Source organism: Cucumis melo, chromosome 11 (genome assembly GCF_025177605.1).
Source record: "Cucumis melo cultivar AY chromosome 11, USDA_Cmelo_AY_1.0, whole genome shotgun sequence".
Classification (NCBI taxonomy): domain Eukaryota; kingdom Viridiplantae; phylum Streptophyta; class Magnoliopsida; order Cucurbitales; family Cucurbitaceae; genus Cucumis; species Cucumis melo.
In genome coordinates, this window is record NC_066867.1 from 12,170,757 (window position 1) to 12,189,998 (window position 19,242).

At 30.4% G+C, this 19,242-nt stretch overlaps 1 protein-coding gene across 1 annotated transcript; it reads left to right on the forward strand.

Annotated features, from left to right (window-relative positions):
- Nucleotides 1-307: 307 nt before the first annotated feature.
- LOC103496010 (zinc finger protein MAGPIE-like) lies at nucleotides 308-2,035 on the forward strand. The gene is made up of 3 exons (XM_008457725.3): nucleotides 308-603; nucleotides 691-1,087; nucleotides 1,189-2,035. The coding sequence occupies exons 1-3, from the start codon at nucleotides 504-506 to the stop codon at nucleotides 1,955-1,957; spliced, it is 1,266 nt and encodes a 421-aa protein (XP_008455947.3). The 5' UTR covers nucleotides 308-503; the 3' UTR covers nucleotides 1,958-2,035.
- The last annotated feature ends 17,207 nt before the right edge of the window (nucleotides 2,036-19,242 follow it).

The following is a 19,242-nucleotide window of genomic DNA, read 5'->3' on the forward strand; positions in this document are numbered from 1 at the left end:
TTATTGTATGACTTTGGTGGATTGTCAAAAACTTAGTAAAATCTCGATATATATATGATGTATTAAAATTAATATTATTATTATTATTATTATTATTATTATTATTATTATTATAATGCTTTTCTAGCAAGGGAAAAGTTTAAAAAGTTCTCTCCTAGGTCTTGTTGCAAACTTAGTAAAGATTGTGGCTCTTCAAGGTGTGACTGTGACTGAACTGTTGGTTATAAACTTGGAAGGAAATTTTTATATTTTTATATCTCTCTATATATATATGATTAGTGAATGGAGTTGGATTTGACAAATAAGAAAAATTAGAAACAAGCAAATTATGAGATAATCATTCCATATGAAAAAAGGAAGAGATACTTACTTTCTCCCAATACCATCCTATGTGTCATCTTCCACATTTCCTCTCTCTCCATAGCTTCCTCCATAACCTTTTCTTCTCTCCAAAATAACATAAGACCTTCCTTCTTCAAAAACTAAATTTTCAGATTGAGAAAATGGCCGACCACGAACTCTCCGACTGCTTTCTCCAAATCCCCCTCACCGGATCCAACCCTTCTCTTCTCAAGAAGAAGCGAAACCTTCCCGGAACTCCAGGTATATATAATTTTCTTTCCAAACAAATTATTCAATGAGACTATCCTATATATTTTCAAACTCAATTTAATTATATGCTATTTAAAGATCCGGAAGCAGAAGTGATAGCGTTATCGCCAAAGACGTTGTTGGCAACGAACAGATTCGTTTGCGAAATATGCGGAAAAGGGTTTCAGAGAGACCAGAACTTGCAGCTACACCGGCGAGGGCATAACCTTCCATGGAAGCTAAAGCAAAGAAGTAACAAAGAAGCAAAGAAAAGAGTGTATGTATGTCCTGAGAAAAGCTGTGTGCATCATCATCCATCAAGAGCTTTGGGAGATCTTACAGGGATAAAGAAGCACTTTTGTAGAAAGCATGGAGAGAAGAAATGGAAGTGTGAGAAATGTTCGAAGAGATATGCTGTACAATCTGATTGGAAAGCACACTCCAAAACTTGTGGTACTAGAGAATACAAATGTGATTGTGGAACACTATTTTCAAGGTATATACATCTCGATATAAAAAGTTAATTAATTAGTAAGATGTAATTATTATTTAGTTTTGATTGATGAATATTAGTATTTGTTTTTTTTTTTGGAACAGGAGAGATAGCTTCATAACTCACAGGGCATTTTGTGATGCATTAGCAGAAGAAACAGCAAGAGTAAAAGCAGGAACAACAATAAGCAATTTGAACAATAATTTAATGGGAGGATGGAGAGATCATGAAGAAACAGCAGGGGTATTCATGACTCAACATTTCGGTTCAACAATGAAGCCGGTTACAATGAAAATGAGCAGTAATAGTGTTCAAATGATTGGAGGAATGATGATGAATAATTCAGGAGGGGGAATGTACGGTGAAGATTCAGTTTGGGGAAATCAAGTACAAATGGGAAATTATTATTATAATGAAAATCAAGGGTTAATGGTGAATGGAGGAGGAGTGGGGGTTTGTTCACTATACAGCCATGAATTTCAGCAAGTAAATGAAACCCAGAGGGGAAATATGTCAGCAACAGCTTTGTTACAAAAAGCTGCTGAAATTGGGGCAACTTCATCTTCTTCTTCTAACACTGTTACAAGATCTGCAGCCCCATCATTATCACTACTACAAATACAACAACAAGGGTTTTTGTTTAACAATGGGAGTGAGTTTTGTAATACAAACAATAATCCAATTGTTGTAGTTGAGAATAATGGGAGTGAGATGTACACTGCAAAACGGCGTCGTAGTCAGAGTGAATTTGAGTGTGGAAGTGGAAATGCAAGAACAGGAACAGGAACAGGAACAGGGGAGACAAGGGATTTTCTTGGAGTTGGTGCCAAAACTACATGTCACTCCTCAACATCAATCAACGGATGGATTTAGATGCCAAATTTTCATGTCTTTTTATATTCTTATATATATATTATAAATATATAAATATAAATATGTTATTTTCCTTTCCTTTTCTTTTTTCTCTTTTATTTGACGCAACTAGAGCAAACAAACGTTGACAAATAAAGTGAGAAAATTATGAGATTCAAGTATCTATTTTTGAACTTTGAATTAGAAGAAGAAGATGATGATGATGATGATGAGCAAAGTTGAGTTGTTTGGTCAATAGTGTATGTATGTGTGTTGTTATTTTTAAAGGGAGCTAAAAGATGGGTTATATCATTTTTAAAGAAATGAAGAGGGAAATCTGCATATTCACTTGAGTATCAGGGAAAGCTTGTCCCTTGTAAAATGATGGGTTTTTGTGTGTTTGATAAAAGAGAGAGGGTGGGCCAAAGTTTTTGAGTGTCCCCTTTTTGGGACTCCATTATTGCCATTTTTTATATCTGTCTTTGGTTGATTATTGATGTCATGTCAAACGCCCGCCTAAAACCAAAAAATCTAAATTATTATTTAGTGATCCATCCAACAATATGACTAACAATTTTGTATCCTTTTATAAGCTAGATAACTAATAGAAATATATTCCAAATTCGCATCAAATAATCATCAACAGGCTATCTACATTTTAATCTACGATTAACAATATTTTACACTTTTATAACATAAACAATCGTCCAACGAAAAAATAAAACAAGAAGCTAGGAAGTCGGGCATAGATTCATGTCTTTCAATAATATAACACATGTAAATTACACAATTACACGCACAAGTTTTACGTTGAGGAGAAACATAATACAAATGATACATAAGTAATGATTAAAGGGTTACATACGAACCTTCTCTTAAATCTAAACAGAATATAACTAAAAAAACCTTAAACCCTAAATCAAATTATTATATCTTCGTAATAAAAACTCGTACCTAACTATTCAAAGAAAACTAGATAACATATTCAATACCACTGATTGTGCAACGAGTAACACATTGTAGCCGCTTTATTAAATATTTTATCTAAAAAAACAAAATATGCTAAAAGGCAACCTTCAATTCAAACAAATATTTATAGCCAATTCGTTTATTCAAATATGATATAATGCTTAATTACTTTTCAATCAACCAACTATATATATATATGTTATCAGTATACATCTCCCCCCATGATATGTCTTCTTCACTTTTAATGATTTCATATAATCTTCAACAACATTATTATTCATTAATCTTCTTTTGTTAAAGAATCTTTACAAGAATCTTTTTAGTAACGACCCAACTCTTTATACTAAGCTGAGGTCGTTACTAAAAAGAAACAATGACAAGAGACACTTTTTGAAACGAGGGAAGAATAAATTTTCATTAAAAACGGAATATGAAAACATTGAAACATAAACGCGGAAGCAAAACTGAGTCCCCATATGGCATGTCACGGATCCTTCTCTGTCGCTCGCCAGCTTTCATCTACCTTTACCTTCGCCTGAAATGTTAAACATAGAAAGAGTGAGTATAAACATATACTCAGTAAGGGACCTACTACTAGTCCCGCTAGGTGTCTGTTAACTTCCCATTAGAGTCCTGAAAATGGTACCCAATCTCTGGCACGTTCCCGAACACGTGCAACATGCGCTCCCGTAGGAACGAAAATCTGGTCTTCGGTGTCCCGAGGGAGCACCTAGGACATGCTGGTCTGTAGTGAACCCGGGGGTAACACTAAGACAATCGGGATGCGAGGACCCCGTCGAATCACTCGAATCATATCTATATCCATGCTAGACTGGCGTCCCGTCGAACCACACAGTCCTAAATAGGTGGTGATCCCGAAGGACACCCATGCAGGTACGACTCTAATAGACAAAGTTAACAGAACACCCTATCCATAGCATGTAGCATAACATAACATCATAACATGGCATGAGTATTAATCTTAACGTCCTTAATCATGTGATTAATATATCATGCATTAAGAATCATCAACAGTCATCAACAGCATACTACCGGTCATTAACATAACATCGGTCATCGTCATCAATCATCAACATAATAATCTCAGTCATCATCATCAACATCAACTATCATCATAATCTCAGTATAATCATTATCATCAAATTATGCATTTTAGCTACCATCAATGCATAATCATAATTACATGCGGTCTCTTGAATTCAGTTCGAAGGTCTAGTAGGAGAATCTCTTACCTGGAGATTTTAGCCAAACAAAGGTACTCCCTAGTTGACAGTAAAATTCTCCAATTAACTTGATCCTAATCATAAAAGGAACACTTAGTATCTTAATTAATGAAATTAGCAATTGGCTAACATCCAAAATTTTCCCAAATTAATTAACTTTCTAAAAAAAAGGAGGTTGAAACCAATTCAACCTTGATTGGGAAAAATCCAAGATTTAAATCTTAAAATGTTTAGCCAATTGAACCTTTAAAGAAATCTCAAATAGATACAAAATTAAATTAATAAAATATTAATTTAATTTCTTTGGCTTACCAAGGTTATTCAAATGAAGGTTGGAAAAATCCTCTTATCCTTGATGAAAAATTCATCACTTTAAATCCTCAAGCTTCCAAAGAGACCAATCTTAACTTCAACTGAGGCGGTGACAGCAGAGGGTTATCTTAGAGAAGAAGATGAAGAACCTTTTTCTTTTTCCTTTATTTTCCAACTTAAGCATTCCAATCTATTTATAGACCCAAATAATAACAATAATAATAATAATTATTATTTCCTTTTCCTTTTCCTTTTAGGATATATATATATATATATATATATCATAATAACAATAATATTTATTATTATTATTTTCTTTTCCTTTTCCTTTTAGGATATATATATAATACCAAAAATATACATATATCTTTATTCCCATTATCTTTCCTAAATCAATGCCTTAATCTTAGGCATTTATAACTATTAGTAATAATAATAATACTTCTTTATTATTATTATTTTTCTCTCACCAAAATCTACAATAAATATATATTTATTTAAACCATTATTCTCTCTTATAAATATATATCTTTTTCGTCCAATCAAAATCAATCATCTCTCTCTTCATGAATTATTTTCTTTTCCAAATAAATATAATTATATTCCATAATATAATTAACTACACTTTTCCAAATTATTAATTAAATATATATATCCATATATATATACTCAATTAATTACAATTCCACCAAAACTAACTTTTCCCTCCAAAATCTCAAATTAACTTAAGTCCTCAATTAATTTAATCAATCAAATCTTTTCTAATAAATCACTTATAACTTCCAAAATGAATTATCTTAACTCAACCATAACAACTTCACTCCATAAACAATATTTATCTTTCTACAGAATAATTAATTATCATCCACAATAATTAATTATTATTTACCTTTCTTCCAAAATAATTAATTATCTTCCACAATAATTAATTATTATTTATCTTCTCCAAAAATAATTAATTATCTTCCACAATAATTAATTATTATTTATCTTTCTCCAAAAATAATTATTAATTATCTTCCACAATAATTAATTATTATTTATCTTTCTCCAAAATAATTATTAATTATCTTCCACAATAATTAATTATTATTTATCTTTCTCCAAAATAATTATCCTTTTACAAATAATTATACTTTCCCAAAATATAATTATTTTACTTTTTCTCCCTTACCAAATATCTTTTCTCCAAAATACAATTACCTTTTCCTTAAATAGTTATATTTTAACAAATATAAATATCTTTTCCTTTAACATAATAATTATATGTATATAACTTTCAATATGAATTATCTTAACCCAACCATAGCAACTCCACTCCATAATCAAGATTTATCTTTCTACAGAATAATTAATTATTTCCCACAATAATTAATTATTATTTATCTTCCTCCAAAATAATTAATTATCTTCTACAATAATTAATTATTATTTATCTTTCTCCAAAATAATTAATTATCTTCCACAATAATTAATTATTATTTATCTTCTCCAAAGTAATTAATTATCCTTTTACAAATAATTATATTTTCCCAAAATATAATTATTTTACTTTTTCTCCCTTACCAAATATCTTTTCTCCAAAATACAATTACCTTTTCCTTAAATAGTTATATTTTAACAAATATAAATATCTTTTCCTTTAACATAATAATTATATGTATATAACTTTCAACAACACTAAAATCCACAACTTTACTTAATCCTCTTAACCTACCATTTAATAAAAACTCAACAAACACCACGTGTCAAAACCTCTAATTAATTAAATATTCATCCAAGAAATATTTAATTAATTTTAATTCCCACTTAAATCAAATAATTCTCATTAAATGGATTCAAAATAACGCCCAATAAATTAAATCTAGATAAACAAAATTAAGATAACTGACTCCAAAATTATCTAAATTTTTGGGGCGTTACAATCTTCCCTCCTTTAACAACTTTCGTCCTCGAAAGTTCTAATCTTTGAACAACTTGGGATACTTGGCTCTCACGTCTTAATTAATAACAAATTCTACCGAATTCCAAAATCTTTAATTAAATATACACACCCATGTATATATATTTAATTAATTCAACGCAAAACAACCGAATATATTCCTTAACTTTGAAGTCCACTTAATGTAATACCCATAATAAGTTCCTTAAATTTATTGGGTGTTACAATCTTCCCTCGCTAAGAAACTTTCGTCCTCGAAAGTTTTAGTCCTTGAACAATTTCGAGTATCGAGCTCCCTTGTCATACTCTTGTTCCTAAGTAGCCTTCTCAACTTGGTAACTCTGCCATAAAATTTTCCTAAGTGCAACTCTCATGTTGCGCAAAGCTTCGCTTCTCTTGACAAAATATTACTTTTCTCAAACACTTTTCTTTCCTTTACACTTATCTAAGTGAAACTTAATTCATAACTATTCAAAAACTACGTTCTATTTTCCAACTTCGGACTTCCACCCTTAATAAGGCATTCTCCACCATTTAGCAATCTTTAGAACTCACTAATTTCTCTTTTCTTGTTTGATACAGTTCAAACTCTTGTCCAACTATTGGCTTTCTTTAATGACATCAACTTAGCTAGTTTATTCTAAAGAAGTTCGTTATTTCATCACTTGTACTTTAAACTAGCTATAACTTATCCTTCATAGTAAACTCAAAACAGTTTCTTGAAGTCTCATCAAAATAACTATGCACTAAAGTTTGCTTTGTTCCTTCTCCAGCAACTCAATTCTAAACACCATCAAATGTGTTTGATATACTTGAACTTAACCATGCCTTTAGTTTCCTTTAAAACCACCAACATAACTAATGTCTTAGATATCCAGTCATAAAGCAGTTCATCACGCTGAACACATCCAACTCTTTTGCCTACTCAATCACCCCTTTGAGCACCACTACGTGGCAACATTTTTCTTAAACTTCAACACCAAAACCATCACCATTTAAATCATAACATTCATGCAGTTCTAGTTTAATACAGGCAAGGTCACGTGCATATTCATAATCATGTATCATAAAATACATACCTGGCGAGTGACGAAGGACCGTAATAGCCATATATAGAGACAAAATCAGAGACTCACATCGTAAGTTAGTCTACAGAACCTAAAAGCTGACGCTCTGATACCAACTGTAACGACCCAACTCTTTATACTAAGCTGAGGTCGTTACTAAAAAGAAACAATGACAAGAGACACTTTTTGAAACGAGGGAAGAATAAATTTTCATTAAAAACGGAATATGAAAACATTGAAACATAAACGCGGAAGCAAAACTGAGTCCCCATATGGCATGTCACGGATCCTTCTCTGTCGCTCGCCAGCTTTCATCTACCTTTACCTTCGCCTGAAATGTTAAACATAGAAAGAGTGAGTATAAACATATACTCAGTAAGGGACCTACTACTAGTCCCGCTAGGTGTCTGTTAACTTCCCATTAGAGTCCTGAAAATGGTACCCAATCTCTGGCACGTTCCCGAACACGTGCAACATGCGCTCCCGTAGGAACGAAAATCTGGTCTTCGGTGTCCCGAGGGAGCACCTAGGACATGCTGGTCTGTAGTGAACCCGGGGGGTAACACTAAGACAATCGGGATGCGAGGACCCCGTCGAATCACTCGAATCATATCTATATCCATGCTAGACTGGCGTCCCGTCGAACCACACAGTCCTAAATAGGTGGTGATCCCGAAGGACACCCATGCAGGTACGACTCTAATAGACAAAGTTAACAGAACACCCTATCCATAGCATGTAGCATAACATAACATCATAACATGGCATGAGTATTAATCTTAACGTCCTTAATCATGTGATTAATATATCATGCATTAAGAATCATCAACAGTCATCAACAGCATACTACCGGTCATTAACATAACATCGGTCATCGTCATCAATCATCAACATAATAATCTCAGTCATCATCATCAACATCAACTATCATCATAATCTCAGTATAATCATTATCATCAAATTATGCATTTTAGCTACCATCAATGCATAATCATAATTACATGCGGTCTCTTGAATTCAGTTCGAAGGTCTAGTAGGAGAATCTCTTACCTGGAGATTTTAGCCAAACAAAGGTACTCCCTAGTTGACAGTAAAATTCTCCAATTAACTTGATCCTAATCATAAAAGGAACACTTAGTATCTTAATTAATGAAATTAGCAATTGGCTAACATCCAAAATTTTCCCAAATTAATTAACTTTCTAAAAAAAAGGAGGTTGAAACCAATTCAACCTTGATTGGGAAAAATCCAAGATTTAAATCTTAAAATGTTTAGCCAATTGAACCTTTAAAGAAATCTCAAATAGATACAAAATTAAATTAATAAAATATTAATTTAATTTCTTTGGCTTACCAAGGTTATTCAAATGAAGGTTGGAAAAATCCTCTTATCCTTGATGAAAAATTCATCACTTTAAATCCTCAAGCTTCCAAAGAGACCAATCTTAACTTCAACTGAGGCGGTGACAGCAGAGGGTTATCTTAGAGAAGAAGATGAAGAACCTTTTTCTTTTTCCTTTATTTTCCAACTTAAGCATTCCAATCTATTTATAGACCCAAATAATAACAATAATAATAATAATTATTATTTCCTTTTCCTTTTCCTTTTAGGATATATATATATATATATATATATCATAATAACAATAATATTTATTATTATTATTTTCTTTTCCTTTTCCTTTTAGGATATATATATAATACCAAAAATATACATATATCTTTATTCCCATTATCTTTCCTAAATCAATGCCTTAATCTTAGGCATTTATAACTATTAGTAATAATAATAATACTTCTTTATTATTATTATTTTTCTCTCACCAAAATCTACAATAAATATATATTTATTTAAACCATTATTCTCTCTTATAAATATATATCTTTTTCGTCCAATCAAAATCAATCATCTCTCTCTTCATGAATTATTTTCTTTTCCAAATAAATATAATTATATTCCATAATATAATTAACTACACTTTTCCAAATTATTAATTAAATATATATATCCATATATATATACTCAATTAATTACAATTCCACCAAAACTAACTTTTCCCTCCAAAATCTCAAATTAACTTAAGTCCTCAATTAATTTAATCAATCAAATCTTTTCTAATAAATCACTTATAACTTCCAAAATGAATTATCTTAACTCAACCATAACAACTTCACTCCATAAACAATATTTATCTTTCTACAGAATAATTAATTATCATCCACAATAATTAATTATTATTTACCTTTCTTCCAAAATAATTAATTATCTTCCACAATAATTAATTATTATTTATCTTCTCCAAAAATAATTAATTATCTTCCACAATAATTAATTATTATTTATCTTTCTCCAAAAATAATTATTAATTATCTTCCACAATAATTAATTATTATTTATCTTTCTCCAAAATAATTATTAATTATCTTCCACAATAATTAATTATTATTTATCTTTCTCCAAAATAATTATCCTTTTACAAATAATTATACTTTCCCAAAATATAATTATTTTACTTTTTCTCCCTTACCAAATATCTTTTCTCCAAAATACAATTACCTTTTCCTTAAATAGTTATATTTTAACAAATATAAATATCTTTTCCTTTAACATAATAATTATATGTATATAACTTTCAATATGAATTATCTTAACCCAACCATAGCAACTCCACTCCATAATCAAGATTTATCTTTCTACAGAATAATTAATTATTTCCCACAATAATTAATTATTATTTATCTTCCTCCAAAATAATTAATTATCTTCTACAATAATTAATTATTATTTATCTTTCTCCAAAATAATTAATTATCTTCCACAATAATTAATTATTATTTATCTTCTCCAAAGTAATTAATTATCCTTTTACAAATAATTATATTTTCCCAAAATATAATTATTTTACTTTTTCTCCCTTACCAAATATCTTTTCTCCAAAATACAATTACCTTTTCCTTAAATAGTTATATTTTAACAAATATAAATATCTTTTCCTTTAACATAATAATTATATGTATATAACTTTCAACAACACTAAAATCCACAACTTTACTTAATCCTCTTAACCTACCATTTAATAAAAACTCAACAAACACCACGTGTCAAAACCTCTAATTAATTAAATATTCATCCAAGAAATATTTAATTAATTTTAATTCCCACTTAAATCAAATAATTCTCATTAAATGGATTCAAAATAACGCCCAATAAATTAAATCTAGATAAACAAAATTAAGATAACTGACTCCAAAATTATCTAAATTTTTGGGGCGTTACACTTCAACAACATTATTATTCATTAATCTTCTTTTGTTAAAGAATCTTTACATAAGTATATACTATAACCAAATTGAAGAATTTTGAATAAAAGTAGAGGTAGTAGCCTAGGTCTTGAAAATTGTTCTTTTAGCTTCGGATTTCAAAACTCTTTTAACATAAGAGTGGAAAATGAGAGAAAAAAGAAGTCCATATCTTTTTTCAAAAAAAAAAAAAAAGAAAGAAAGAAAGAAAGAAAGAAAGAAAGAAAAGAAAAGAAAAAGGAAAAAAAAAAAAAAAAAAAGTAAAAGTTAGTATGAAAAGAGAGATGAATGTTTCAATTTGGTATATCAAATCCATGGTAAGCTTTAGCATTTTCCAAGACATCATTTAGATAAAAATTGAATGCTTTCGGGATTAGAAATTTTTAGGATAGCTTTGATGTTCAATAAAGGCATGAAAGGGTGGTTTTATAATGATAGCATAGTTTGACATATTAAAAAAAATTAAAGCTACTCTTTTGATTTTCTTGCCGTTTACTTGTGTATTGATTTTAGAGCCAACTTTTTGCAAGCCTTCAATTATGCAATCTTCAACTTCCCTTTCTTCTTTACTTTCAACCAAAAACCAAAAGAAAAAAAAAATATCCTTATTATCTTCATAAATATATATTTCTATTTTCTTTTCTTTATTTTACCCTTACTAATTGATTAATTAATGCCAAACATGATTGAGATACAGAGGAAGAAAACATTTAAAGTTTTTTAGGGTAAAAAATAAAAACATTTTTGTCCCCATATATTCCATTCCTTTCGGACAATTTAATTATTAAGCTTTAGTTCGTAATATTTAATTCTTGAATTTTCAAATTTATTACAATTTTAGTCTCTACACTTAAAAAAAACTTTTAAAAATTGAAATATCAACCCAAATATGTAATGGCTTAATCTTTAGAACTTGAAAGAAATTTGTTTTTGATCAATTTTTATCAATCTACTCATATAAGAAATATCATTAAATTTTCATTATATTTTTCGAATGGAAGATTAAATCGGTGCAAACTGTAAATTTCTTGTACCAATTCTTACTTATTGAAATTCAAAGGACTATGTTATTATAAATTGTAAAGTATAGAGATTAGATGGTTACCAACTAAAAGTTGGGCTAAATTATTGCTTTTTTGAAAGATTATGCAGGGAAAGTGAATTGTAATCAAAATTTTAAGATGGGAAGTGAATTGAGTTTGAAGACTCATGGATTGTCATTTAATAAAAAGACATGAAAGCAAGCATTAAAATACATTGATGTGGAGGGTTTCAATTCTATTGATATATCAATTGAATATTGATATTGATGTCGAACAAATAGTTTTCTAAATCATACAATTCATATAACGAACCATTTAGGTTAATAAGTAAGTTCTTTAATTACAAAAAAGATACACATTATTATTAAATATATGTGTGTGTGTGTGTGTGTTATATTTTAAGGGTTAATCATTGATTTGGGGAAGGACTATTTGAAAATTTTGTAAATAGTTCCTTTCCCAAGAAAAATCAGCTGGTAAGCCTTGAGGAAAGAGTTGTAGCAATCTCTTTTCACTGATCTCCTTTTGGGTTTTATTTATGTGATAATGACCAGTGAACCTTTGGAATTTATAAAAAAGGTTTTTGTTTTGTAATCAGGTAAGATGTTAACAGCAAAATATTATCACAAAACCATCTTTTAAATGAGTAATTTTGAATTTTTGTTTGCATTTTCTGTAATATTATAAGTAGACGAGTCTGTTTCAAAAGAAGTATATATCTCTTTTATATACTTATTAAAAAACAGGCTGCATGTGAATAAAAATCTACTTTTATCTCTCTAAACTTGTCATTTATTAGGTTTTAACACTCAAAAACTTTTAATAATTGAATTTTATGCTCTTGATACATGTTGTAATTTTAATTTTTTATCCAACTTTTCTACATCGTCTATTAATTTTAACCAGAAATAAGGTAATCTAAAAAAGTTAATTTAATGAAAATAAAGCTTGACATAAAATTTAGATGTAACTAATATACAAAATGATTTTATAAATGACTCCATCAAACTGCATGAAAAGAAAAAGCAATGTATATAACACATTCCCTATCAAATCTTATATCAAATGTATGTTTTATAATTTGTCACTTATATTTTGTTTTTTCAAACAAAGACGTACAATAAGATAAGATAACATTTGCAAGACTATTTGAAATTTAAATTTAAAATAAAATGATACGTAGCTAAATTATACTCAAGACATAATGTTGTGAAATTAAATTATTAAACGACTAAGTTTAAATGGTTACAAATACATGAAGATCTGAGTTAAAAATGAATTTTCTTAAAAGTAATTACAAATACAACGTTTTAAAAAGATAAACAGAAGTAGTAGCTTTTTAGACTTTTGATACCTTATAACTTTTGTATGTGGCGTGGCCATGATAATTGAAAATTTTTGGTAAAGGCTGCAAAGACTATAAATTTTACAAAAATGTCAAAATCACTTGCTCCATACTTCATAGTAATTGGCTTTTGACATATACACTTCACTCCCTAGAAATTGGAGTTAATTTGGTCTTCATCATTGTTGTCCAAAAAAGTGGACAAATTTTGGTTTTAATCCTTTGTCAGAGTTATGTTGTTATTTATAATTTATTTAAAACACAAAAACAAAAAAATGTGGACTAAAGTTGGGATTTAGAAGGTCACAGATAAACTTGAACGAGCTTTTAACTGTTTTTCTTAGTTCAGTCCTTCCAGAGTTTTTAGATTGAATGTTCAACTTTAAACAGGAGAAAATGTTTTATTTCTTTGTATCACTCTAGATAAAGGAGCAAAGGCCATTGTCCTACCCAACGAAAATTGAATTTGACAATGAGCGAAGTTGTGCTAAAGACAATTTTAAAGCTCAATAAAGCTAGTATTATCTATCTCCTTCCTAATAGCACATGTGCATTGACTACTGCAAGCTTAGCGAGGTAACAAAAAAAAGATCACTTCCCTATTCATTTTTTAGACCAAATGGCAAAACGATATTGGTGGAGCCTTCTTTTTTGTTTCCTCAATGGCTTCTCGGGTTTCTATCAAATACAAATTGCTCAAGAGGTCCAAGAGAAAACTACCTTCGTATGCACCTATAGTACATATGGTTTTAGGAGAATGTCATTTGGCTTCTGCAATGCCTCTGGTATTTTCCAATGATACACGATGAGTATATTTTCAGATTTTTATTGAATATTGTATTGAGGTCTTCATGGATGATTTTATGGTATATGGTAGCACGTTTGATGAATGCTTGCATAACTTAGGCTTAATCATGAAAAGATGCGTAGAAACTAATATAGTTTTAAACTATGAACAACGTCACTTTATGGCTAGCCATGAAATTGTGTTAGGACATTTAGTTTCTTCAAATGATATTGAGGTTGATAAAGCTAAGATAGATGTGGTCTATAACTTGACATATCCTACATGTACTAAAGAGGTTAGGTTCTTTCTAAGTAGTGCGGGCTTTCATCGATGCTTTACTAAATAATTTATGAAAATTTCTTTATGCATTTAACTACTCTTTTGCAAAAAAATGTACCTTTTGATATAGATGAAAAATGTTGAGATAAGCATGTGGTGTGCTTAAGGAGAAGTTGAAAACCGTCCCGATCCTCCAACTGCATGCCATGATGGAATATTCTTCCTTTCGGGATAATGTGCGATGCTAGTAATCTAGCGATTGGAGCGGTCCTTGGCCAAAGGGTGGATAAGAAGGCACACGTGATAAACTATGCATCTAGCACTTTGAACCGAACCTAGGTCAACTACACACAATCGAAAAGGAGTTTCTTGCTTTTATTTTTGCTTTAGATAAATTTAGAAGCTTCGTTTTAGGCTTTCAATTAACTATTTTACTGACCATGCATCGGTTAGGTACTTAGTGCCGAAGAAAGAATGCAAACCAAGCCTTGCAAGGTAGGTTCTTCTTTTACAAGAGAGTTTAACCTAACGATCAAGGAAAGAAAGGGAGTCGATAATGAAAAAAAACGATGTGAGATAATCAAATTAACCTCTAGTTAAATCTAAAGTATTTAACCATAGTAATAGCTAGAGGGACAACAGAAGTAAATAACAAAAGGAACTTTGGTAACCCAATTCGGCCAATGTTGCCTACGTCTGGTGAGCTACGCACAACCCTGATGAGTAATATTATTATGATTCACTCTTAATCAATATGATACAGCATATGATCTCTGTACAACTATATGACTATATAACATGATCATTAGCTTCAGACTTCAGGCTCCCCCTAAATGCATGGATGAATCTCTTCGACGACGTCTTCATTCTCTACAAAGTTTACTGTGACCACTTGAATCACACTTCGTAGTTTACCTTACTCATCATTATAATAATCTTAGATCAACATACTAATACCATAGATAAAAGGTCGCACTACCTTTTATGTACTTGAAGCTTCTATAATCAATCTTTCATTCAGTCTTCTGCAATGAAGTTCAATTCACAGTCATTTAATCGCAATCGACTTTTTTAACGCATTATATATATATATATATATATATATATATATTCTCAAAGATATCAATGCAAGATTTCTAAAATAAAGGAGAATCTTTTTATCATTTAGAAACTAACATTACAAGAAATCAGAGATCTCCCCACGCCGCCAAAGACGTCGGTAGAAACGACGTCGATAATAACAGGCCCTCCCGACGCAGAGGGTAAGACGTTGGGAGAAAAATATATTCCCGACGCATTAGGCTTAGCGTCAGGAATGGCGTCAGAAAAGGTAGGTTATCCCGACGCGCAATGCAAGCGTCAGGAAAAAGTCATCAAAAATAAGGCCACATTAATTATGGCAGGCATGTATTCCCGATGACATGCATAGTGCATCGGGAATTACGAGTTATTCCTGACGCATCCCTTATGCGTCGACAAAGCCCGAGGACGACATCGGGAATAAAGCGTTTTCCAGATGCCGTAAGTGGGATCTCCCGACGTTTTCGTGTTGCGTCGAGAGATCCTCTATAAATTCATTTTAGTTATGTGTTAAAAAGAATCGAAACGAAGAAAGAAAAGAAAGGGAAGAAAGAGAGGAAAGAAAGGGAGAAGGAGTTGTCGTCATCTGCCGCAGTTGTCCTTCGTTGTCGCCGTCTGTCGCCGTCTGCCGCCGTCGGCCACCATACAAGTAAGTTTAAATAAGTTAATTTTTAGGTTTAGGGTAGATATTTTTTTAAAAAAAAATTGTTTTAGAATTTTGTTTTGGAATAGATTTTTTATTGTTCAATGTATTTTTGTATAGAATGTGTGTAATGTTGTTATTGTTGAATTGAAATTTGAGGGGGGGGGAGGGTTGAGGGGGGTATTTGGGGAGGAAATTGGAGTTGAGAGGGCAATTTTAAAGTTGTATTTTTAAAATTCTGTAAAATCTGTATACAAAATGTTGTATTTTTTTTTCCCTTTTGGGAAAATGAACAAGTTTGGAATGCTCTTACTCTTCATTTGGGAATGTAAAATCTAATTTGAACTTGTGTTAGAAAGGGGAAATATGAGAACTTGTGTTCAATTAGTACAACCAATTCTTAGAACGTTGTTGAGTAGAGACTTGATTAAAACATTATGAAAAGTTTAAGAATGAGATTGAAGCTCTATGGTTTTAGATTAGTTAATGTGTATTGTCTTTGCCATTTTACCTCTAGGCTCTTGTTTTGGATTCATTTTATATTAGCATGTTTTGCACCAACAAAAACATTGTTGTTAGTAGAGAAAGAAGGCTATTTGAAAACAACAATAATATTTCGATGTGTTGTAGCGTTCAACTTGACGTTTTTAGTGTTTAGAGTTCTCAATCCAATCCAACAACTGATGAATCATGTTGTGCACATATACATAGCTGTGTTTCAACTCCAAGCTTTCTTTTAGCTGTTTAAACCAATCACATTTAACTTTGCGACAATTCGACACATATCAACATCAATTACATTAAAAAGAAAAAGCACTCTTAGTTTTGTTTTTGAAGTAGAAGAGAAAAAGGGAAGTGTATAAATAAAGGATTAGAAGAAGCTGCTAGACATATCAAAGCCTAGGAATTTATAGAAATGGAGAGGTTGATGACGATGATGAAGAGAGGTGTGTTTGTTATGATGATTGAATTTAACTAAATTATCAAATTGTATGGCATCGTGAGAGGTCGCACCTCTGCCGACTTGGGGTAGGTAACATGGCGAGAAGTGTGACGTTTTGATTGCTTTTTAACAGGGTTTTCACAATGCCATAAGTGACTGCGTCGACAACTCGTTACAAACTAACAACATTATAAGTGACGGCATCGCGAGTTAGGGGTTCTCTCGACATCTTGGAGCAACGTCGGGAGATCCCCTCTCAATTTAGTTCTGCATTCACAAAACACAGACGCAGGCGAAGAAGAAAATAGAAAAGGGAGAAAAGAAAGAAAGAAAAGATTAGAGAGATATCGATCCGAGAGCTCGCCACAGCCGTCGCTGTCTGCCCCCATTTGTGCTTCCGTGACCGCCATCCACATTATCGTGTCGTCGTCTATTTTGTTCATTGTCTCTACCGGTAAAAATAGTGTATTTTATTCTTTTTTTGTATCTAAAAAATATATATTACATTGTATGTATAAATTGTATATACTATGCATAAATTTTGTATGTGTACGTTATAGAATAATGTATATTTTATAAATATTGCATGTGTATGTTAGGGAATAATGTATATTGTAGAATGTATAAAATTTAGTTGATTGAATAAGTAAATATCTTTGTAAATTAAATTGTAAATTGAAATTGTTAGAGCTTTTTAGTTGTAATGTATACTTAATTGTTTAAGAACCAAATTCTATACGTGAATGAAATTTTACCAATTGTAATATGTTAGGGAATGATTATTATTTAAATTGTGATAATAATGATTGAAATTGTGATATAGATAAATTTTTTAAATGTATGATATTGATATGAAATTGAAGAATTTGCTGGCATCAGAAATGAGATGACATCAAAATAAACGAGTTGAAATGGACAACGTGTTGAGACATCCAGCTGATGCAGAGGGATGAAAACATTTTAATTATGAATTTCCTGAGTTCGCTTCAAATCCACAAAACGTTTGTTTGGGCTTAGCTTCTGATGGGTTCAATCATTTTGGACATACGAGCACTGCATACAGTTGTGGTCTGTGGTGTTAATTTCTTACATTTTGCAAACTTGGAAATGCATGAAAGATGTCAACTTCTTCATGTCATTGCTAATACCCGGTCTAAGATCTTCCGGTAGGAAAATTGATGTTTACCTCCAACCATTGATTGAAGAACTGAAACAATTATGGAGTATTGGTGTTCGTAAGTATGATTATCTTACCGATCAATTTTTTCAGTTGTATTTTCTTTGTTATGGACTATTAATGACTTTTTGGCATATGGTGACTTATTTGGATGGAATAAGAAAGGGTATTAGGCATGTCACATCTATATGGAAGATAAATTATCGTTTGGGATAGTAGGCAAAACATTGTGTAATTATATTATATGGTAATATTGTATTAAATATTTTATATAAATTGACTTTATCCAATTTCATCCGCAAATAAATCTTCTTCAAATAATTTTTTCACATTTTCGTTCTCACATTTTATATTTTCATATATCTACATAATATACTATATATTTTTTCATATACTCTAATTTGTTAATCAGAAACTACATAATATACTATATATTTTTCATATACCCTAAAATTTTTTTGAAGCATGAACTACGTAGTATACTATATATTTTTTATATACTTTAACAAATTTTGTGTATAACCGTAAAACCTTACTCACTGGAAAAATTTGAAAATGATGAACGAAATAAGAAAAATGGACGAAAAGATAGATTAGAAAGTGAGAGAAAGATCAGACAGACTAGAGAAATTTTGAACAAAATCACCAAAAGAAAATATAATTATGAAGTAATTTTGATTATAATATTATCATAATACAATTAATCACATACCATATTTATATAAAATATCTAATAAATTTAAGGAAAACTATTGTAAATGTTACAAAACACCAAACTATTTATGGCCCGTGTAACAAACCCCATAAAGTTGGTCATTTTTTAAATATTCCAGATTTTCCCTTCCATCTTTCTTTCTTCCTTGCAATTCGTCTTCCTCCTCTATTTCGTCTTCTTCGTTCTTCCCCTACGATTTCATCTTTCTTCTCTCATCTTTTTCTTTTCTGCGATTTCTTTCCATCATCTTTCTTATTTTTCAATTCTTTATTTATGTCGTTTAATCTTTCCATCGTTTTTCTTTTTTTCCTACTCTTTTTTTTTCGCTTTGATTTATTTCCATCGTCTTTCTTCTTTTTTTCTTATGCGTTTGCATTTGAGTAACCAAATCTAAACAACTTTGTATAAAACTGTGTAAAAAAAATAGCAAAATCTAATGTGTATGACTATGTACAAAAAAT